Genomic DNA, 24,901 nt, shown 5'->3' on the forward strand with positions numbered 1-24,901 from the left:
AGAGGTGGACTCTGTGTGCGCATCATCGAAGACTATGTGAAAATGTCGACCATGTTATCATCAACACAGCCATGGCTAATGTTTACATTTACCGAGATTGAAACGCCCTACCATGTTATTTTCTGGGTTTATGAACAACTTTTTTTTCCTTCTACAAAAACAAAACTTCATAATAATAATTCTGTTAACTGAAACAGGATAATATTCAACAAAGAAGATATGTACTAGTTCTCCCTCTTGTGTTATCAGGCTGCTCTTCCTCAACTTCAGACAGATTGCTTTACTTGTGACTACAGTACCTGCTAACTGCTGCTCACTAACAGTCAACGACTCCAAACCAGGGTCGTATGCAGCCTCCAAAGACAACAGAGGCCTGGATACAGGGTGGGGCGCTAAGTAACCGCTATTAACTACTGTAAACACCAGTAAGTATCTCCAAACAAGTTCATCTCACACACAGAGTACATGTACACACTTGTTCACGCTTGTTAAACTGTAGCTGGGATCTCTTGTCACGCTTTAAACAGACAGTTCTCCTGAGCACAGTTGGAGAGCTCGCTGAGAGGGAAAGCCCTATTAGCCACCAGACATCACACTTTAGCTGACAACACATGTAGAGAGCCGTTCGTGGCCACGCACTCACACCCTCACACCCACACAAACTCAGGCAGTTAAGTACATATAACTGCCAACCATCAACAGGAAGTGAGTCGTAACTGCCTGTGGTGTGTCGGGACATGTGGTGTTTTCACACTTTCTGTCCTGATCTAATATATTTCGACTATTTAAGACATAAGTACAGGCATCTAGCCAGTTTACAAAGGGAATTCTTACACAAAGTTGCAGGTTTGAGCAACCTATAGGTATATTACAGAAACAACGTTTGCTGAGGCACATGGGAGATAACTGCTCTGTTGTTTTAAAAATGAGCTCTGCACTCAGAAACATTTGTTTCTTTTTATTTTCGTATTATTATCCGTCTCACAGGAGAAATCACTCCAGTTCAGCGTGGGTGGCTTTTACTCAATAACAGGAAGAAAATATGTTCAAGCTGTCATTATGCTACAATATGTGATTAACTGTGTCCAGATGGCATTAGTCATTTCACCAGCTGCACCTTCTCACCTCGTTTTCATTGTTAATGATCACAGTTTTCTTATCATGAATGTTTATCATCACAAAACACTGTGTCTTTTTTTACACCTGCCATGTTGTCGTTGGTGTACAGCCTCCCTCTGCTGTTTAACATTTTTATGTCACACAGATACATAATCTTATGTGTACAGTTGGGACAAATGTGTATCTTGTTACCTGCACGTAATGGTAGAAAATGAGACTGACAGCACTATTAAAATTGTTTATTGTATTGCTCTACAAAGCCAGTGGTGGCAAAAAGCTCCGGTAACAAACATTTCACCTTTAATAGACCTGCAGACATGCAGTATAAATATATTCACCCCTACAAAACCCCATGATCTTGAGCAATACTTTTGGTTTTCAGCTCCTCAAAAGGACCACATTTGCATGCTAACTAAAATACCACTTTTCTATGAATGACAATATTCTGATTTTGATATGGGCAGGGGGGATTGCAAAAAAATCCGGAGACTGAACTTTTTCCTATGCCAACAGGGGTGTACATGAGGGGGGGTCTGGGCCCGTGGGTGGTCGGGGGCCGCTGCTTGCCTTAATCGATTCGGAGGATTTTCTTAATCAATACTGAATTGGGAAAAAATATATTGCAGTGCATTGATGAATCGATATTTTTAACCACCTCTATCCAAGCCCAGCTCCATTTGTTCTTAATGCCTTTGTTGACATCTTTAGTGTCTTCCCCTGGCTTCATGAATTTGCGGTCCATCCTGACACTACGGTGCGCGTTGCCAGTATGGAAAACCCAGATTCCACTGCACGTGGAGTGACTGCACTCTGGATCAATCTGTTCGGCCATGGCCCGCCCCCACTATATTTCTGATTGGCTAGTAGACCTATTGTTAGTGTGATTGAGTGAAAGTTACGGAGATCCGGCACGGCACTGGAATGCAATCAGCCCTGTATGGGTCATGTAAACAGCAAATTCTATTCAACATACTCTAAACAAGTCCTTATTTCGAATGTGGCATTTTCTAATCAGGACATGTGGGAAGTGCTGGTATTATTCCGGTTTTAGGAGCGCTCTTTGGTTACATATACTGCACATTCTTCATATGCATCTTAACAGGGTTTTTAACCACAGTTCGACACACACACAGCTTCTTGCCTGTTCATCTTTGTGCATTGCCAAGCCAACAATTTGTAAGGCCCTCTCTTAAACATTATGAAGACCCAGATCTCAACGCCGACCTTTTCAAGAAGGTTGTTGAACGGATGAAGAGAGGCTACGTTCATAATTGGAGAATGAACTGTTGCATGTAGATGAGAATATTAATGGAAATCAATGAGAGCAGCTTAGTTGATATCCAGTCGAAAAATTGGAATATTTGTGAATTTAGTCAATGAATCAAAGTTTGGGCCTCATAAGCTAGTAGTTATTGGTCTATTGTTTGCTCAAGAATTTGCTTGGGATAATTTACGTACAATTAATAAATCTCCAGTAAGTTTACTGTTACGCTTCACTGCTGTCATTTTAGACAACAACGTTATTGTTAAACAGTAAATATCCAGCCTCTGTCACATGTAACAGGTCATTACAAAACACTTTTGTACACCGGCCAATATCAATATAGTAGTGTTTAAATGTTTGTATAATTGGTCGATTTATAAACGTTCTGCCCTTAATATTGCCATTGGCCCCATGTATCGTCTATCAGTTGGGCTCTGGATTGCTCTTTCATTTCTTGTCTGTTCTCAGATGTCCACTATCTGATAATTGTATATAAAAGCCCTCAAAATAAATGGAGCAATGTCAGCAAATTTTGAGTTGCAAGTGTCTACATAAGTTTTTAATGTTTAAAGAGGTATAATCATCTGGTGTTTTACCAAAAAAAAGCTCAGATGACAGAAAAAAACTGAAGATCATATAAAATTGTGAAGATGATCTGTTTTTTTTCATTTCTGCCATCCTTTTAACCGTCTCACAACCCCATTAAAAAGTATCTTGAAAGGATCACAACTTAAGGCTGGGAACCACTGATTAAGAGCTGGTCTTCAAAAGTACTCATTATGACCCATAAAGCGAAGTGTGTCTTGATTAATATACTGATCTAAAGTGTCAGAATGAGTCTGACAAGACACAGAAATGGTTTTGACAACAGGTCAGATGTAGGACACCAAAACTTTCAGATAGTTTTTTTTTAAACTTGTTTTATTCTTCCTCCTGTTATCAATCTCTGACTTATTTCTCAGCTTAATATCATATCCATCCTGAATTAGAAGGTAATTATGGATGAAGGATTGAAGCATAAAGCTGTAAAAGCCTCTCAGATTCAGTGACAGAGTGTGTGTAGTGAAATAACCTTGTCAGTGACCTCAGCCTCTCTCTGGAGCTTTTTCTGAGTGAATGACAATATCATATTTTGTGTTAGGACGTGTGTGTGTGTGTGTGTGTGATGAGTGACTGTCAGTTTGGGGAAGCAGGCTACTTGTCCCTCCATAAAGTGCGATGACAGCACAATCATGAGAGAACAGAAGTGAAGGGTGTGTGGGTTTACAGAGAGGTACAGCTGTGTGTCTTACTTGAGTGTCTCGGCCAAGTAGAAGCTCTGTTGCACGTCGTCATGGTTGGGAGTTGAAGCGTAGACGTCTCTGATGCCGCTGTAGCCTCCTTCTACTTTACAGTGCTGCTCCAGAGCCTAAAGGTGGGAGGAAGAGAAACGAGGAAGACCTCAGCGACTGAACCATCAGTCAAGACATTTGTGCACTTAAAATATCCCCAGACTTCATCTAAATTAGTTGACCCTCTGTTGGCTCCTGATTGGTGTCGTTTGAAAGCTGCCAAATGATTCAGTGTTAGCTGAAGTCTCTTGTTTAACCTCGGTGAAATTAAAATCTTTCAAGCAGTAGGAAACAGAAATGAGAACATTTTTGTACAAATTGCACATCTCTTACTAAACAAAATGCAACAAAAAACAATCTTCGTTTTACTTAACAAGCGTTTTACCTGTATAGCCTCCCAGCCCCACTCCCTGTATTTGGGGTCGTGGGTGAACCTCCACATGTACATGTAGGTCTCTATGACCTCAGGACGGAGGATGAAGTATTTCTCGTTCTGGCGGGTGGCAATGGCCTCGACACCACCATCGAAACGGAATGCCTCTGGACCCAGCTTCAAAGCTAGAGGGAAGAAATTAAAAATATAAATTGTGGATAGTAGATTTATGGCATATAACGCAGTCAATGGAAACACAATGTCGGAGCATAGAAAGATGATCTTAAGGGGTAATGAATTGTGACTGATTATCTATAGTTATCCATGTGTCTGTTGTAATGTTTAAAGGATTAGCCTTTCCAAAACTAAAATTTCAGTCATTATCTTCTCACCCCCATCTCAGTGGAAAGTTGGGATAAGTTTTGTAGTCCACAAAACATTTCTGGAGCATCACAGAAAAAAAAAATCCCTTCATACTTGCGTTTAAGGATCTGGAAGTTCAGAGATTCTGAATTGATTTAAATTGTGTAGTCGGCACACGAGCTTAACTGCACATCTTTTCAAATCAATGTAAGATCTTGGGGGCTTCCAGGCACTTGGATTAGACCACACAAGCTTGATAGAGCATTTCTTAAATTTTGGGTTGTTTTTCACATTTTGAAAACTAGTCCCCTTCTACTTCAGCTGTCTAGGAGATTGCTCTAACGCTGTTTTAATATGGAGCCCCAAAAATGTTTAGTAGACTACAAAAAATCACCTTTCTTTTGATCGGCATGAGGGTGAGTAGATAATGACTCAAGTTGAATTTTTTTGTGAACTTATCCTTTAAGTTATGTATATGGGAGCAGTGCAGAATAGACACAAAGAACTAATATGCTATTCAAGCAGCTGTGATGTTCTGCAGTGCTGCCTTTATAAATCCTAATGTGACTTGAGGATGGATTAAAATGAAGGAGAAAAATAGAATACTTAGATTGAGGATTAAAATAAAAGATGGATTAAAATAATACTCTGTTAAATAAGACCACTTTTCTTTGAATAAATGTTCATCTAAATTTGCATCTTAAAAGGATGACAACTGCACTGTCAGCATTAACACAACTGTGAGACATTCCTACTTTAGGAAATGTTGCTGTCACTAGAAGAACTTAATTACTTCATTCTTTTTTTAAATAAGCAATATAACAAAGGTCTGTATTAAACTCAGACTCTTCTAAGTAAGAAACATTTCTGAATAGGTTTCACAGATACTAAATACAAGTTTTTCCAGAGCAAGATTAAAGTCTGAGTCAACTGAAGAAAACATGATCAAACACAAATCATTTTATTGATATCTACCTGTTCTGGTGTAAGACTCATGACAGGTCCGGGCGATCTCAGCGGCCTGCTCCATCTGGTGGCCCGTCTTGTCGCTGGGCGCTCCATCGGCACCCAGAGCGATCATACCTCCTGCGAAACAGGTCAGGTGACCCATCTTATGCTCCAGAAGACCCCCCTTCCACTCGGCTATGTATGTCAGCCCGCTGCTCGACTTCCTCATCAGGTTAGTTTCTATCGCCTGAAAGACAAGAAAAAAAAAAAGAAGAAGAAGAAGAATAAAGTGTTGATGCAAACATGAGAGAAAGAAAACCGCCTTTGGTCTCATTATCTGTAATTTTTCTCCTCAGGTGCATGTTTCATTTCTACTGCACACAATTACAATTAATACATTATGGTCTGCGGCAAACAATTCAACACAGTTTAGTTAATGATGTTGTGATGGAAATGTTGTACTTCATGTAGAGACATGTGAACTGAAGTCTTACTCAGGCATGTTCAATGTAACTGTTTAACATGACCTGTGACCTTGTTTTATGACTTGTTTTATGTTGTCTTATGACCCATGTAAGATATTGAGTAATCACTGAATGTTATCGCTTCCTTCTCTGTGGATTTTTCTTTAAGTGATGGAGGGCATAAATTAGTAGCTGTCAGAGTAAAAACACACCCACAGAGACAGATAAATACCAAGCTTTCCTCCTCAGAAACTGAGTCTTCACTTTGTAACAGACCTGCGTGTTGCTGTGTGAATGCTCCTCTTGTACAGGATTAAACCTTGTTTGAACTGACCTAGAGACCTTCCTCCAGTTCTAAATTATTGAGGAATTATTTGAACAGATGTAACTGACAAATGATGTGTGCTGATTGTGCTTGTAGACCGAAGAGAATCAGAGGGGTCGTGTTCGTGTCCATGTTCAAGTAACTAAAGTTTGTAACTATGATAAAAATATGGTCCCATCATAAAACACCTGCTTTTAAATTAGAGTTTGGTTTAACAGTCTGTACACAGAAGGATTGCCAGGAACTTTCTCTTAAGAATTATTATTACCATCATCAATATCATTATTATTATTGTTATCTGACCTCTGTTTATATAATTTATCTATAAATCATGTGATTTCTCAAAGACAGTCTATACTAGTGAACATTACTGAAGTTGGCAACCTAAAGCCTGCAAACAATTAAACACTTTAATTCCTGGTGTACAGCATGAGGGCTTGTGAATGAAATGTTGATTGTTTCTTCCACTTGTGGTATTCATAAACAAACCAATTCTCTAACTTGGGAGTCAACACTCTGTGAAGCTTCATATCTCTGTCATCATGTTGCAACAATTTTCCTGACTGTTGCTATTGAAAATTGTTATTTTAACTCCCGGCGTTCTGTGTTTTTGGTTTGTTTGTTCTTACTGTTTAATCTTTTTCTTCATCTTTCTCCTGTGGATTTTGAAATGTATTCATCTTTTTAGTTGTTGTTAAAGTGAAAACTAATTAATATACTGTTAAAAAACTTTAATCCACAAAGACAAGACTGCTCCCTTAAACACACCATCCTTATAAACAAGTATGGCTCAAACTTCAGTAGATAACATGGACACAGCTCATGATCATTCAGTGACCATGTAAAAATTGCTGGAAAGAAAAGATAGATAAATCTTGATGGATTGGTAGCACTCAAAGGGAGAAGAAAAGCTCTGAAAGTATTTTGGATGTACTGACCCTTTAATGCGGCCCAGATTGTATTAAATCAAAGTTAACATTTAATTTTTCCTGCTGTGACTCAGATATTCACCCTGTTGCCGCTGTCCCTCCCTCCTCCGAGGCTTCTTCTTGGCAAATAAATCAAGAATGGCTCTAATCCTTGAAGATTGCGAGGGATTATGTGTGTATTATATATTAAGTATCCCTGCATGGTTAATTCTGTATTTTAGTCACAGAGTAAGATATTTGCTTCTCACTGTGTCACAGGCAAACAATCGCAGAATGAGTTCTCTACAGCTGAGGCCCGTCGCTTGTCAGCACAATTTAAATTGACAATTTGTTTTAACAGAGAATAGCTGTCTGTACGTTCACTTCGATTCATCTGCACCCTGTCTTTGTCTCCTTATACAAAAGTGTGTTTAGCTCAGTCCGTACCATCATCTCCCCTAATGCTCAAACTCACTATCTGGCTCCTGAGGATTAAAGAGGGAACTTTGAATATATAAAAAATGTCAGCGTGACAGTGGTGGAAGTAAAAGACGGAGAACATTTAATCACTAAATTGCCACTTTAAGCAAAATAAAAATCTGCATTAGCAACACAAAACTTCATTGCTTATCTCAGTAACAACATCATCATCATTTTAATCATTCTTTTCATTATCTCATGAGCAACACTCAGATACTTCAAGATTATTTCTGCAACTGAATTCCTGTAATACCCCCTCCTCCCCCACAGGGAGAAATAAATCCAACAGCGGGACCACTATTCAATATCTAATGCTGACCTCGTGTTTGTTGTCCACTATTATCAAACGGCCACTTATCATCACTCAAAGGGTGTGTGAGGGATGCAAAACCCATCTGGAGAAAATCCATGCAGCTCACAGTGGGTAAAACAGCATGTTTCCATTTCATTCACTGAGAACATCTTCCAAGTAGAGGTCACTGGCTGTTTACTGTACATATTCAGTGCTTTATAGTGGTTATCCATGTCGTGTAAATGTTATCACATATTGCGGCAATACCAATAGTTTGGGCTGCTCAGCCATTAAACAAAGGACAGGTCTCAGTAGTAGAAGTACAACAGATTGGAAATTACAGCCCGTCGAGATCAGTGCTGTGACATGATGGGATTGTTGGGACTGAAAAAAAGGGATTAACACCATTCCCAGATGGTGCTGTTAGGGACCTGCAGACAGGTGACAAAGGATCATTTCTGTTTCAGTGGTACAGATACAGCTTTCAGAAGGAAAACTCACAAACAAAGAAAATCTACGTAAAATATGCAGCCATATCTTTAATCATTAACATGGCAGAAAAGTTTACTTTCTATTGCTTCTGACTGACTTTTCTTGTACACATTAGTTCTATGAAGGTCTACTTTGGAAACTCCGAGCTTCAGTATGTGACGAGTAGGGGAAAAAAGAAAACTTTCTCACAAACTAGGTGTAGATTGTGTTGGTTGCAATCTTAACATGACAGGATCTAACTAGTTCGGAAACCCAACATGTCAGTATTTGAAGAGTTTGGCTTAAAACTTAAAAAGACTTAAAAATATACTTTTTTACAAAGTGGACCTCTAGTTAAATAACCTTTTATAAGTAGTCATGTGCCATGTGTTATATAGTGACATCCATACAGAAGATACTGTCACTTACATACTGCAAGTAAAGGAAAAATAACTAAAGAAACAACTTTTTCTGACAGTGACATGTAACTCATATCTAAAGACACTTTTAAATAATAAACTTTTTAGCTGATCATCATTTCAACTGCCTCAGTCATAGCAGCTTAAGCATATATTTAGTAAGCACTTAATTTCCCAGAGCCAAACTGAATCTTTTGTCCAACCAACAGTCAAAAACTTAAATAGTCTTCATTCACTGTCATAAATGACAAAAGAAAAGGAGCAAATCCTCACATTTAAGAAGCTAATACCAACAACTGTTTGACACTTTTGCTTGACAAATGACTGAAAATGATTCACTGATTATCTGAACTGAGTCAAAGTCACCTCAATGCTTACTGAAAACATTTCTTGTTTGACTGTGTGTGGTTGTGTGTTTGTTGGCAGCAGTGTGTGTGTTACCTGAAGGGCTTCATAGTACATCTTCTTTCCTTCCTCATCAGTCTTGTCAGACATGAGCCAGGCCTTCAGCAGGTACTCATAGAAACTGTCACCTAGACCACCCACAGACACGTGATCTGCAACAAACACATACACAATGATTATGACCAACACACACACACACACGCACACACACACACACACACGTATGCTGCATTAGATTACAACTGTTGGACCATATATAGATCATCCTCACATGTCACAGTGCTGGATGTATGCGTGTAATATAGAGAGGACACACCTGCAGTGTATGATGCACTACAGTAATATGTGTGTGTATGGGAGGGTCGCTTTCTTAGGTTAGCCTCCAGCCAGTGAAGGCTCATCCATATGCATGTGTCATTAACAGAGTCCAGCCCTGTTTGTGGAGCGCAGAGATTAAATGTCAGATGTGATCATCTTGAAGTGAAGAGAGGGGAGGCTGGCGGAGGGGACGGTTTGGTTTTGAGCCGATAAGAGTACCCCACCTTCAACGATTTAAACCAGGGACATGAGCGTCACAAAATCAAGAAAGACGACCGCAAATAGAGCATCAGCAATCTGCAAAATAAAACTTCAACTGTCTGATTATAGGCGTCATGAAGCCGATGACAAAAGAACATATTCGTAATTTAAAATCTGACTGAACACCTCTTATCAACACCTGGTAACATAACGGCTTTTTTGATAAAACCTACGAAACATGACTTGTATGTATGCATAGTTTAAGAAAAGACACAGGCCAAGTAAGCATTTCTGTGAGGCTGTACTGAGACATTTTTCAGACAACATTAGGCTGCAAACATCCCTAGGTCATAATTTATTCAACAAATCCCATCATTCTTTCTAGATGAAAACCCCTCTCTGACTAAGATGAGCATGAAAGCTGTTTTTTTTCTGTTAAAACTTGCTGTTTCTATTCAGCATTCCTAATTGAATATGTCATCATTTGCATAAAATACTTGGATGAAAACACAGTCACTGGCTGCGGTTAAGAGTGTCAGCTAAATGCCAACAATTATCACTGTGGATGTGCTTTCAGTAGTTTTATTAACCAGATGATATAAAGTAAGTAGCGCAGGGGTGCAGGTCCATATTTAACCATCACAGACACTAACAGCCCTCCAAAAGTAGGCCTGGGTATCAAAAACAGCACCAGGCAGGACTGTAATAAACTCTGAAATATATCTAGACTTGTAAAAATCCAAATAATAAAACTGGATCAAAGGATTTCTAATTTAAAAACACAACTTTCTTGTGGGATTCATAAGAAATGTGCCCTGATTTTATGTAGAACTGTGACTGGCCTGAACAGACATGATACCTTTACAAGCCGAAATGGGCACTAAAGCAGTTAAGCATGAAAGCTAATTAAGTTTAATTAATTCAAAACCGAAATGCTCATGAGCTGACAGTGGGGGGGGGAAAGAGAATCTCAGCAGTTTCTTTAAAGAGACCTCTTTTCTGATCATTTCAGTTCCACTTCCACCTCTGCATGTGTCTGCTCTATTGATTCGACACAACAGTCTCACATAAATCACAAAGAACACGAAAATATATTTTGCATACAAATAGGACAAAGACAGTTTTTAATCCATTATTGGTGTAATTTGGAGACTTGAATGAAAACACAGCAGGCTAAAAGCTTCTTGATGTCGTGTTCAGTATCTAGAAACTTGTAACAAGATTTAGATATGGAAATGGCTGGTATTTATCATTTCATATAAAGTTATTTACAGAAAAGCCTCAAAACTGAGTTTCGGTTCTAAGTATTTTTTTTTAAATACACGTAATCACTATCGTGCATAGAGTTTGACAAGGAAGTATTACAGAACTCACACTGTTTGAGAATAACTATACCAGTCTTATTTCTGTCCATTACCGGTGTGGTTAGCTTAGCTTAGCATAAAGACCACAAACAGAGGAAAACAGCCTGCTCAAGTACACTAATTAACATGTTATATTGTTTTTGTTTCATCTGCACCAAAAAAATGGCCATGTGCCAAACATTTTCTTGTCTGGGTAGAGCTCTTCTCGCAGTCTCCACTATGGCATGAGCTCATCATCTCCTGGCTGTAGCTTCATACTTGCTGTACAGACAAGAAAGTGGTGTGCATCTAACTCTATGCAAGAAAGAAACTTTAAGAACTTGAAAATTTGATATTGATGCTATGTTGACGTTTGTCCAATTTCTGCTCTCCAGTGGCCAAAAATCACTTTAGTAAGCAACTTTAAGAAAAATGGGCAGAAATGGATTTTGATGTCCCGTCCTTCTGCTGCCACATGTCCATGTCACTTTCATTACATCTGCTCAGCTACTGCTCTACCCCGACATGACAACCAGCATTAGGAGAGGTTTTTTCTGCTGGATTCTTGTCCTCAACTACACCTGACATGACTTCTGTAACTCCATATGTCCTCTCTTTTTCCTGAACACCTCCGTTCTCCTCTTCCTCAAAGTCTCACCTCTATCATTATCATTATTACATGTTCACCTACACAGTTTGAAAGGTCTGATAATGGATTCAAAATTATACCCTGCTACCACAGCCCATCAGAAACATAGAGACATGATCAGACACTTGTGCACACACTGACATGACATGATGTTAAAGACAGGAATCAGGGCTCAGTGAGTATGAAAATACTTGATACTGGTCAAAAGAGGGATGCAGAAATGTAAATGCTATTCAGCACTACGTTTCCAACACTGCCTCCAGTGACAATACGATGCAAAATAAATCAGCGTTGTTTCGGATAAATTTAGCAATTTACATCACAAGAAGTAAACTGTCAACAGTCATCACATATTTAAAACGATACCAAGAGAAAACTTAACACTAATCGTAAATGCATCTTAACACTTTGAACTGATCTGCCAGTGCCGACGTTGGTATTATTGCTTATTTTTATGTAATTTCTTGGAATATTCCTGAAATCTGTACAGCCTGAGCTAGAAGACTTTTGAAGTCAATAAACAATGTACAATGATAAAAATATTAAAATTATGTAATAAATTAATATGAAAATCTTTTACCAAATAAAAACACAAAACCAATTTCTTGGAGTATCTTTAAGCGCTTAACATCCTCACAACTACAAATACCCCTTCAAATCAACACTACAACAGACATCATGCTCAAAACTACCGTTTCTGTCCTCTTCTCTCTAGCTATCAACTTGCTTTTCTGCTCCCCTCCCACGACTGACTGGCACCACTGTGTGTTGTCACAACATTTTGCAATTAATGTCACAAACTGTTTTGACATCATAATGTACATACTACGTTATATGGCTAATCAATTAAGTCTTATATTACTGTGTTAAAAAGTTAAATACTCTGGCTTTAATGGTTTATATTTCAATTGATTCAAATAGAATCATGCAACAAACAATTTCCTGGGGGGAGTGGGGAGCAGGAGGTCTATTTTCAGTTGCTAAATTTAGTAGAAATTATAATGAAAGAAAATGAAAGATAAATAAAACAGAAAACAGATTCAGTTAGGGAAAATAATTTGTATATAAATGACAAAATGACAGTCATTATCATACAACTGCTAGTCAAAAACTCTTAAGTCTAAATGGTAATAAACTAATAGCTGCATTACCGTCAGGGCTGCAACTAATTATGACCTTGATTACAGATTCCACTGCTGGCAATTTTCTCTATTCCTTTAATTGTTTTCATTGGTTAAATGTAAGAAAAAAGTGAAGAAAGAATTACACCATCATTACAATCTCCCAAAGCCCAAACTGATTTATTCAAATGCTTGTTTTGTCTGACTTACTGTCTAAAACCTTTTTTTATGATAAAAGATGAAGAAAAAAAGCAAGTATTCACACTTAAGAAGCTGTAAACAGTGAATTTCAGGCATATTTGCTTAAAATTAGAGGGAAAACCTGATTATTATAATAGTTACCAGTTCATGGACAGACTGAGTGGGACCAAATGAAAGGATTATAATGGATGGATATTTGCATTCCTAATTTTAGTATAAATGACGGGAGTAGAATGGTTTTCTTTGAAAGAACAGTATAAAGTGCATCGCAAACTAGAAAGGTTGTAATTTGCATGCATTAACGTGTCATCTTGGGAAAGGTCTAACATTGGTGATAATAACTGATTAATGCAAATGAATCTTTCTGATATCAGCCCCAAAGTACAGGTGCCTGTCAAGTCAAAGATTTCAATTCCAATGTCTTTAAGTGGGAAATTACCATCTCTGTCTTTCTCTGTGTTGATTATATTTTTCTGGTGGAAACTGATCTTTACTGCCACTTAATGGTCCGATATGTTAAAAGCAGGTCTAACAAGTAAGTAGGGACTACTATATGTCATCTGTGATAAATTAAACTAGTTTTACATGTCAGCTTAGCTTACCAACATTTAGTTTACTTACTACACTAATTGGTGAGAAGTGTTAAAGATTTTCAGGGTTTGATAGCCATCTCAGAAAATGTCATAGTTTCATGGTATAACAAATTATTATAATCACTATCTGTCACAATGACCCCTAACCGAATGAAAACAGAAGGGTTTTATTGTTGAACAAACACATTTAACTGACTGATGTGAAAATGTAAATTAACTTAAGAACATTTATACGGTACCATAGATAATAACAATATAGTAACAATACTACTGTAGATGAAAAAAATAGTATACAGTATACCTTGAAATCAATATAAAGCTTTAACTCTATTGATAAGTTAACCATTTATGACTTACTTGTATTCAGTTTAAATTGGGTATTTGCTTGACACACAAGCAGTGTACAAATGGGAAATGCAGAAGAAAGGCATAACAGAAGAATTTTGATTGGATGTAATAGAGGTGGGCGGAGGACTTACGCTGACCCCACTGGCCACTGTTGGGGTTCAGGTAGTTAGGATACAGCCCCTGGGGTTTGTCCAGACGATTTAGTACTTTCCGGATATTCATTACCTAAAGATTAAATAAATAAAACACAAATTCATTAATTAAAGCGCACATATATATATATATATATATATATATATATATATATATATATATATATATATATATATATATATATATATATATATATATATATATATATATATATATATATATATATATATATATATATAGGGTTGAGAGCATAAATGGAAATTGTGCTCAAACACAACCATTAAGCATGGAAAAGTAATATTATCTATGCTCATCGAGTGTGTCCGTTACCTTCTGTGCAAAGTCAGGATTCCCTGAGAGTTTGCTGAGGTGCATGAACTCTAAATGAAGGGTGCCGTACTCTGCCAGGATGCTGCTGCCACCTGATGCCCATGGCCAGTTTCTACCGATACCACTGGACAAGGACAAAGACAAAGAGAGAAGGAGGCAGAGGCTTAACAATCAGAACAATGAAAAGAAACACGAAACAGAGCTGGTGTGTATTACAGGGACAAGATCTGAAAACTTGCTCAACACATTGTCACCTTATTTTGTTCTTACTTGTGCATAATTACATATCATTTGTAATAATCCCCACAAGTGCCTTGTGGACAAAAACACATGAGTACAACATGAGTCATGTGAGAAAATCCAATCATCATCCACACAGCAAAACCTACTCCTCTTGATGCTAAACTGACAGATGACAGAGGCGACAAATCTTCAAAAAGTCCACAATTAAGACTCAGGAACTCAGCAAAACACTCCAGTAATTTACATAATTCAATTTTTAGAGAGCCATTAATAATCGTCCTGTATTGCTTTAGTGACATTTACAAAAAGATTCTTAAAATGGATACTGACTGAGAAACATCAGCGACACTCAAACCGAACTTCACACTCCATCTGTCATACTTGTGGGTGTATTCGTTTTGTTTTTTCACACACTCAACTCTGGCAGCACATCTCATCCTTGTTGGCGTCCAACTGTCAGTCAATCAGATCTTCCTGAACCCTGCCCCTCTCGAGTGGCGTTGGGGTTGCATTGACTCCTGGGCCATATGCGGGTTACTAACCCTGGCATGCTTGACAAGGACAGACGACCTAGTGACAGGGAGTGTGTGTGTGTGTGTGTGTGTGTGTGTGTGTGTGTGTGTGTCTGTGTTGGATCATTAGAGCCACTGACAGATCACTTCCAGGCTAAAGAATGATGGCCCTGGTGGCTTCAAGTAACTACTCATGAATACATATTAAGGATTCACTACAGTGTGAAGCACACACACCAGGGTGTCTGTGGCACAACTGCGCATGTAGACATACATAGACACAAGCCGCACACGGGAGATGTTCAATAAATGAGAGGAAGGAGGGTGGAGACAGTGTGAATTGGGAAAAGTGCCACACACACACACACACACACACACACACACACACACACACACACACACACGCACACACACGCATACACGCACATCTTTTCACAGAGGTGGATGAACATACTAATTATCCCCTCTTCAACTCATCATGCTGCACAAGCCATAATTTGTTTCCCATTACACCATGGATTTAATCAAGTCAACCAAACACAGGACGGACCACAGCAGCATGAGGCAGTGAGCTGAGAGAAGCAGATCAGGGTCAGAGAACATAACTGGTGAGTAAAAATTCTATCAAGGGAGAGCCTCATTAAACTGGGAGCTATGTGTTTGTCAGCTCTAGACGGATGCAGCCATTAAATATGGATATTAAAGCCTATGATTACTAGCACAGACATTTTAATTTATTCATAGTCACATAGCTGAAATGTCGAGCTGTAACACTTAATAGATTCATGGGTAAGTTCACAAAAATTGATCTACTCGAAAAAAGTTTAAAAAAATGGATGAATATGAATTGTTTTTTAAGAAGAAAAAAGGATAAATTCTCTAGTTCCAGTTTCTTAAATATAAATATTTGTTTCGTTTCTCTACACCTCTATGACAGTAAACTACAACTAACAGTTTTGTTAAGGTTGTGCACCAAACAAGACATTTTTAGGAAGTCATCCTGGAAAATCAACTTTTAATCAACAATGAAGTTAATAACTATTTGCAGCCCTACTGCCTTAAAACATGACTTGAGATGACTAAATAGAAGTGGTTAATCTTCCTGCTGGTGGTCTCATGAGGCCGTTTCATAATCTGTTAAAAACTCAGTGTAATAGCTTTAAATTCAGTGTTCCAGGAGAACATAACTCCTTTATTCCCCAACACCCTCTCTTCTGCCTTCACTTCCTCTCAGTCAGCTGTAGACTTTATCTGTATATCCATCTTTTTCAATCCTTTTATAAACCCTCTGATGGACGATAAACCCCCTTTCTTGGCAGGGGGTAGGTGGGGAGGCAGACACACACCTATTTCTAGCTCACCCATGTCCACCACAATCCCTCCCAAAGCTCCACTGTGAAAAACACTAAATCCCAGTTAAGGAGCGCAAAACAAAAGACAGCAGGGAAAAGCTGCTGGGTAAACCCGACAGACACAAACCAATGAGGAGCTGACATGGAGTAGAACACTAGAGACAAAAAGATGAGGGTGTGTTTGGAATATCATTAATCTGGCCAGGGTGTCTGGTGAGTTTCAGAAAGATAATTTTCAGGCTATGTGAGATCTGTAATGCTGGCTGGAAGTTAATTAGAAAATGGAGAAGTTTTAGAAACCAGAGATGTCACTGCTGTTTGATCACAGATATTGAAGTAATGGAACTACTTGGGCAAAATGAGACACTGGGAGTTTACTTGAAGCACCAAAACCCTTACAAATGAAAAGGGCATTCTTAAGAAGTGAAATCCATGTCAACAGTGGGATGTTTTGCAGAAAACAGTCTTACTTGGTCTGGTATTAGCAGTACCATAAGGTTGCTAATGTTAGAGTTCTGATTTAGTTAGTTGACCTGATTTGTATCAAATTTTATGTGTCCTTGGGATCCATTTCCATGATTCCCTTTCATTCTGTATGTAAGCAGTTGTGCAATGCATTCTGTGTTGCATTTCAGTAGACGCAACGTTGGCCACTTCTCATTTGCAAGAAGTTGAGGTCTATGCTACTTTATGCACATCACTTGTGTCCAATGGGACATGCTGCCTCTGGAAATTCCCCAAAACATTTTTATAACTGCTGTCGATCTAAAATTATGATAGATTCAGCAACTCTGCAGCTTATTTCTCACCTTGAATGTTTTCAGTAACACAGTTGTCAATCCAGTTGACAGTATGCGAGGGAAAGCCTTTGTCCAATTAAATGTCACCTGAGAGCACCTGCCAATCGTTGTGCCAACGCCTAGTACAGGCTCATCAGCAGTCCAGTGCTTGTAAGTGGCACAAAAGTGTCCAAAAACAGCCCTACATGTACCATGATGATAGAGGATGTCATATGCTTTACAGACTGGAAAGCCCCTTGAGATTTGCGAGTTGGGACATTTGGTTGTATAAATGTTACTTACTTCACTTTTACAATGAACCTGTAATTGTAACTTGTGGCCACTGTGGCCATTCAGCCAGAGACATGCAGGTTTGCCTTAAGCGACATTAAGTCCCTGTGAAGGCAAAACAGTTTGCATATATTTATTATCAAAAAAGTATTGACTATTCAATTGAAATTCAAACAGTTTCTTCAATGTGGAGAAGAGATTGAATAATCAATACTGGATGTGTAACTGTGCCAGAATTGGTTTGTATTCTCAAAATACACCCCACCTGTATCACGTGTATGCCCTGTCACTTCCCTGCACTACTGTTGTGTGTTCTGTTAAACTGAAGAAGCCAGCAACAGACAATCAAGAAAACAAAGTGTCTCAGAAACATTTATTACTATTTTATTACTATATTTATTACTATACTACAGACAGCAAAATGGAAAATGAATCTGTTTGCAAACTTTGCCAAACAACTGCCTTGAAAGCTCTGACAGCAATATCTTAGAGATGATGGTTTTGTGTGAGTTTTACTGTGACTCCTCACTGTGGCTGCTCATAATAACAGCTTTGAGTAAAAAAAAGAAGAAAAACTGTGATTGAAATCATGCGTTAATTCTGTTACACCCAATAAAAATTAGAATCAGGGAGCAGACACTGCTCCATTTTGGGTGAGAAAGATTGGAGTCCACTGTTGTGTTTGACCTTTTGGACAACGGTCAGGATGTCTAAAAACACTGTTTGCTTTACAGACTTTAATGTAGACTTTAAAATACTTCAAAAGTGGTCAAGGTTTGAGCATATATCTATACCGATGCCTCAACTAGCTTTCATCTACATTTGCAGACATTATGTAGCAATGAAAAGCAATAATATCTGCTGGGGTCATAATGGATTTCTCCTGTGTACTGTTGTTTTGTAATCTGAGTTGGTTTAATTTCCACAACAGTCAGGGGTAAGACGATTGATATTAAAAAACAGGCTGAATAAAAAGTCTCACACTCAGTCATCATGCACCAATGAGCCTTGCTTTACACCAAACAGCAGAAATGTTGAAACATCAGTTCTCTTTGAAAAGGAGATTGGAAATGTTAATTAAATGTCACGGTGACCTAGAACTAGAGGACTTTTAAGAGATTATGCTAAGCTTTAGACCAGTGTACCAAAGCTGATATTGAACATTCATTATAAATCAAGTGTTCATCCACCTCTGATAGGACTGATATGATGCTGTTTGTTTGGCTAATAGGAGTCCAAGCCTGTGGATTTTAATTAATTTCCTCAGTCCATGTTTTATTATGTATTCTGTTTATTCTGTTTAACTGTCATGAGAGATCATTCAATGAAGGATTGTTTCTGTTTAGTATTACTGTAATTCAAATATTCTAAGTCATATTGCTAATTTAAGAGGACATTTGGGTATTTTTTTCAAAGCAACAGCAGCCATACATACAGACTTAATTAATGTCATGTTTTCAGTGTAGACTAAGAGAAACCAACATTACATCAGAGATATTCTTTTCATTAAGTAATCCTCCATCCCATGAAATACCTTCCACGTATTACGCTGGCGATAGAGTTACATAGTATGGCAGAAACATAAAATCTTTGTGGTCCCAGGGTAACATTTAATGTTTGAGCATCTGATTTTACACAAGGCTGACAGGTGTGTCATATCCAGTCCTCTCTCATCTGACCTGTTTTCAGTTCTTCTTCTTCTTCTTCTGGAATTCCAGCAGGCTGTACGCTATCCAGTGTAATGCTGCCCTCCACTGGTCCTGTTTTCAGTTCATCTAGTCTCAAATATGTATACAACACATCACCTTGTCCACAGGGAAAGGGCCCAAAAGACAGCAAGGAACTGAAACCATCATGTTAATGTTCAGTTACTTAATACTGAACTTTCCAATGTGGCGCTCTCTCTGTCAAATAATCCAGCCACTTAACTATCCATCTATTCATGAAATGGACCACACACTTTTGTAAGAATGGCATTTAACAATGTAACCAGCCAGTTCAGCCACAGAACAGCTCATCCACTTGATCACACCTTTCCAGATCTTGTGTCTTGCTATCAAACAGACAGCTACTGCTAGCATTTCAACTCAAATTAAGGACTGTGTTATTCACATCTCTAAGGTTACTCTATTCTAACGTTACTAAACCCGAGTTTCAATGTATCTCATTACTGGGAGGGTTGGATTATCGGCCGACTAATCAGCTATCAGCTTCTTTTCCTTCTCCCAACTATCTCTATTATATCAGCCTTTAAAAATTCACTATCACTTGACCTCTAACAGAAATCACCTATTTTCTCCACATTATGCTTCCCTACTGTTCAGCCAAGAAACAACAAACCAGGGGCTCAAGGGGTGCATGTGACAAACATGTATCCAAAGCCTCGACCTCGTAAAAACTAGGTTATTCTACCCGATGCCACTGTCTATCTTGTTTGCCCTTTTTTCTGGGTGTCCAATCTCCATTTTCAACCTCTCATACCCATAACCATTTCCTGGCCAGCTGTAAAATGACAAATCGTAGCCTGCAAGTTTTATACCCTCCCGTCCATTCTGCAGCGCCAACAACAGAGATTCTAATTCTGTGGTGCCAAGCAGTAACCTGGAAAAACAGAAAAGGCATTCCATCTCCATAAATTACCATGTCACACCAGGAAGTGCCCTCTTACGCTTCTCTAGTATTATGTTAGAAAGCACTCCTCCAATTCATTTGTTCTCTCTGGTTGGATGAAGCCTATATTTTGGCCCAGGTTTTTGTTCCCTCTGCCAACCCCTTTCCTCCTCTCCTCATCCTTGCCATGACCTCTGTTTTCCTTCTGCCTTTCTACCTTCAATATCTCTTCCTCTCTGTCTTAAAATCTATTGTACGTCTTTTCCTCCAGGCGAAGAGAAAATGTGAATTGCGATAGATTCACAGTTAGCAACTTAATTAGAGGCCTTAAATCATGGCTGCCTTCCACTGCCTTAGGTAACCGCTGGGGAGAGCTGCACTGAGAAGAGTGTGGATCTGTGTGTGCGTGTGTGTGTTTGCTTTAAAGAAATCCCTCTCTGTTGTTGAAAAGAGCTTAAAGGCAGTGAGACAGAGTCACTACCAATACCATGATTGTGTGTCTGCTGTATGTACGTGTGTGCTCATGACTGTGACCTTTGTAAGAACACATATAATGGTTTCTCCCTTTTTCCATTGGGTAGAGATGCTTACAGTCAGCACTGGGCCCATCACACTATAGCCCGACAGATATATCTATTGGCATTAGGGTTGGACCGATGACTACAAATGACTAACCACTGTAACATCGGGATTTAAAAGACTCCCCACCAGAGAGCACTATTAAGTAGTGTGTCCCCTCAGAGTTGCCATAAGTCAAGAACTGTTGTTTCTTTTTAATGTTTGAGGAGAGGAAATGAAAAGAAGCCTGTTGCTGCTCAGTGCACTGACATTACGTCTCATGTCACGTTTATCATATTCTTATTGAACCAGCTCATTTAGGCAAACCCAAGACACTCAGTTGCTGGTCGGCCAGCGTTGTTTAATGCATATGAGGCCGAACAAAGCTAAGTTACCGAGATATGGTGCTGAGACGAGGCTGTATTCATCACAGGTATATTGTCAGATATGTGTCGATATAAAAAACTTAAAACAACAACCAAAAAACTCTGGGTACTTTTTAATTGAATTTACAGTGAGGTTTTCAGTTTGAGTGGATTGATGTCAGGTATCAGCCCCCAAAACTGCGTCTCAGTTGGGCTCTGCCACACACCTTATAAACTGATAGGTCTTGGACCTGGTCCAACTTTATATATGTCAATGACTGGGCTCTTTAACTCATCATGTTCTAATTCCAATTCCTAAAGGAGCCATTTCTTGCATTAAGTGTCTAACACAAAAATATTTCTAGTAGACGACACCCTTGGGCTGAAAGGGAATATAGGCAGGAACCCTCACTAATTGGGCAGATTTTGTTTGATGGAGGAGCACATACTGTATAGATTTTTGATCAAATGGCATGGCATGACACAGCAATGCAAATGTTTTCTTTTTTGGGATGCAGCCTCTAAATAGCTTTAAGTTTAGGCTTAGCTGCTACACTCAAGTTAGCCTAACATGACTTAATCTGACTTTGAAGACCAGTCTGGAGTAAGAACATGTATAACCCTATCACCATTGGACTACGATGTAGAGACTTACATTTATTAAGTAATTCTCCAGTCCAGTAAATACCTTCCATGCATTAATCTGGCAATAGTGTTTAATACTAACGTAAAATCTTTGCAGTCAAATTAATTGTTCACTTGGTGCACTGATATCCTGGATGTCATACTTCCATTAGGAAAGAAAGATGCCATCAAAGTCTGAGTAGAAATTCATCAGATCTCTTGATTTTAATCACGTTATTGTTCATTTTACCACCTTGTCTCCTGCTGCTACACTGATGACATGCAATTCTACTTTTACAGTTCCTGTCTATCCTGTGAGGCACTTCGGGCCTGAGTCTACTGCTGCATTTTAAAGTACCTGGAAATGAAAATTACAATCTAGAGGCCTTAAATGCTAATAAACTGACATAAGTCTGTACTTCACTGGATTTAACAAGTACATTTTCTTATCACATGTAGGGAAAAAAACCTTGATGACAGAGTGGCACTTCACAGGTCACCCAGTGTGAGAACTCAGCTGTACTAATAGAGCCATTCTCCATCTAGACCTATTAATCAAACTCTAAGACCCCAAGAGCTCAGGATTGATTGCCTCAGTCTCAGAGCCTGTAGCTGAAGGAGCAAATTGTCCCAAACTGACCTTTTTTGTGAACATTTTCTTCCATGAGATAAGAAAAGAGAGCAGGGGCAAAAGAGTAAGCTTTAACTATGCAGCGTCATGAAGATGATGACATTGCGTTTAGCTGCATTCGTCTGGAAGGCAGATACATTCTTTGAGTTAGTACACTTGAAGACAAATAACATACATTTGGAAAAGGTTCACACATCAACTCATTAAAAAGCACCAACTCTATCAAATAAACACCTGATTGAAATCGACCACTTGGGATTTTAAAACACTGTAATTTATTTTCAGCAGGTTTTCTGCTAGCATGGCATTTGAGATTTGCAGATTTCCGATTCTATCAAACCCTTTATTGTGTCAATTAACAGGAAAGAATTATGTTTTGTGAATGCGTGTGTGTGGGATACAGTCATCACCATGATGCGTGTAGAGAGGAATGAACAGCTAATTTCAGGGTGGAGTACAGATCCAGGCACCTCAGCGGACACACACACACACACACACACACACACACACACACACACACACACACACACACACACACACACACACAGCCTCATCCCATTAAGGCCAGTCAGTATGCAGTGCAGTGGGAGTGATTTGCGAGGGCTTTATCAGTCTGAATGTTAATAGAAGAGCTATGGGACATGCTGGCTGCAGCAGATAACGACTGGGTAACTAGTGTCTGTGTGTTTGTGTGCAAAAGTAAGAGAGGAAGAAAGCAGGGGAGGCAGTAAGTTGTATAGTGCTGCTATGCAACTTAATATTGTAAGAAGCCACACATGCACATCCAGTATGGCTAGATATAACTCTTCAATTGTCTGAAGGAAGAATGTTTCGTTATTGCTCCGCTAAAAAACAATTTGATGCTTTCATCAATTTATTTTATGTGTAAAGTGTAATATTTAGGGGGCAGAAATGGAACATGATGTTTATAACTGTGTTTTCATTCATGTACAATCATTTGAATTAAGAATTGTGTTTTTGTGACGCAAACTTTAACACAGAGTAATTGATAAAACAAGGTTTATTTGATGTAGAAGCAGCAACACGTTTGAAACTGTGACCTTAATTCTTGTGGCCCCTTTTGGGCTTTTTAGGTAGCTGCAGGGTAGAGTGATAAAAAAAATAAGAACAAGGCCATGGAGTGGAGAGTGGACCAACAACACGATGTCCCAAAACAGAAGAAGATTCTGGGTCACTCAAGGCAAGATGGATGGACCGAGGAAGGACAGAGAGGGAGTACAGGAGAGTGGGACATGAAATAAAAGTTTTTTTAATGAAAGAGTGGAAAGAGAGTGAGCAAAAGAGGGGAGAAATAGGGATGAAGGAGAGATGATAATTGGGCCTCATTTGCAAGTGTGTGTGTGTGTGTGCCCGAGTTAGTGAGTGTGTCTGAGTGTTTTTTCTTTTTTTCACAGATTTATCCTGCTTCAATCTGGGTCAAGGTTATGTAGGCAGTCTAACAGCTCTTAAGTACACTGCTTCAAAAGTACTTCACTGGTGTTTCTGCTCAACTACTCATTCACCTCTATATATGTAGAACATGTACCCAAGCAAATAAAACATATTTAAATACTGGGAGACTTTGAAAACACCTTACAATCCTACAGATATTCAACCTAGAATTCACATATATTCAACCTTTTGTTTCTGAACGGTGTGTTCTTGATCTGTGCCATCCTGTATTATTGTTTATAAATCTTTCTGTTTTTATTCATGTTGATTATAGGAGGTTTGTGATGTAGAGCCCTCACACTGTTACTTTGGAGCTGTAAGCTACAGCCAAAGCAGGGAAGTGGTAGAAAATGTAACAGCAACTGAGAGCAAAAAAAACAAACAAAACTGAAATACAGACAAGAACGCATCTTCATTTTCAAAGAAACTAAAGAAGTGATATGAATGGAAATTCTGTCTGTGATAAATGTAGAACTAGGTTTGGATATTGTTTAAATTTGGCAGATTTTACTTATGATTATGGGAGGCAATCTCTAGGCACCTCAGTATTTGTTTTACTATTTCAAAGGACTACAGAGTGATTTCAAAATGATTATCAAGGTATCGTCTCAAATCGCAAGGTAGCCACTTTCTGAGGAGCAGTAGGCAGCCAATGCACAATGGGGATCAAATCCAGTCAGTTTCTTTGGTTAAGGGCACTGACGGGAGAATAAACCTAGTATATATGTTTTGATGGGTGGGAGATGGGATGACCTGGATAAACCCACACAAGCATAGCAAGAACATGACAACTCTACACAGAAAGCGCCTGCCTCAGTGGGGATTTGAACCCATAGCCTTCTTGAAGGTAAGAAAATATTTTTAGCAATTGACTCCTGCAAGACAGCCTGCCAAAATATTTTTAATATTTTAAGTTGAAACACAGAAAAATCTGAACATTTTGTCTACTTCCTTGTATTCACTTTTGCAGGACTAACAAGTATCAGCTGATTCTGGCGCAGTGACAGCACCATCACTAAAAACAGTACAGTCTGATTACCAACCTTGATCATGTTTGACTTCCCT

At 38.7% G+C, this 24,901-nt stretch overlaps 1 protein-coding gene across 2 annotated transcripts in view; it reads right to left on the reverse strand.

Moving 5' to 3' along the window:
• Positions 1 to 24,901, reverse strand: part of man1a1 (mannosidase, alpha, class 1A, member 1) — a 150,747-nt gene that overhangs the window by 10,639 nt on the left and 115,207 nt on the right. For both annotated transcript variants that reach the window (XM_037086112.1, XM_037086113.1), the window contains exons 6-11: positions 14,420 to 14,543; positions 14,068 to 14,161; positions 9,199 to 9,314; positions 5,426 to 5,645; positions 4,100 to 4,272; positions 3,676 to 3,791 (exon numbers count right to left, since the gene is read on the reverse strand). In XM_037086112.1, coding sequence (XP_036942007.1) covers positions 3,676 to 3,791; positions 4,100 to 4,272; positions 5,426 to 5,645; positions 9,199 to 9,314; positions 14,068 to 14,161; positions 14,420 to 14,543 — 843 coding nt within the window. The remainder of the gene's footprint in view (positions 1 to 3,675; positions 3,792 to 4,099; positions 4,273 to 5,425; positions 5,646 to 9,198; positions 9,315 to 14,067; positions 14,162 to 14,419; positions 14,544 to 24,901) is intronic.

This window comes from Acanthopagrus latus, chromosome 22 (assembly GCF_904848185.1).
Source record: "Acanthopagrus latus isolate v.2019 chromosome 22, fAcaLat1.1, whole genome shotgun sequence".
Classification (NCBI taxonomy): Eukaryota; Metazoa; Chordata; class Actinopteri; order Spariformes; family Sparidae; genus Acanthopagrus; species Acanthopagrus latus.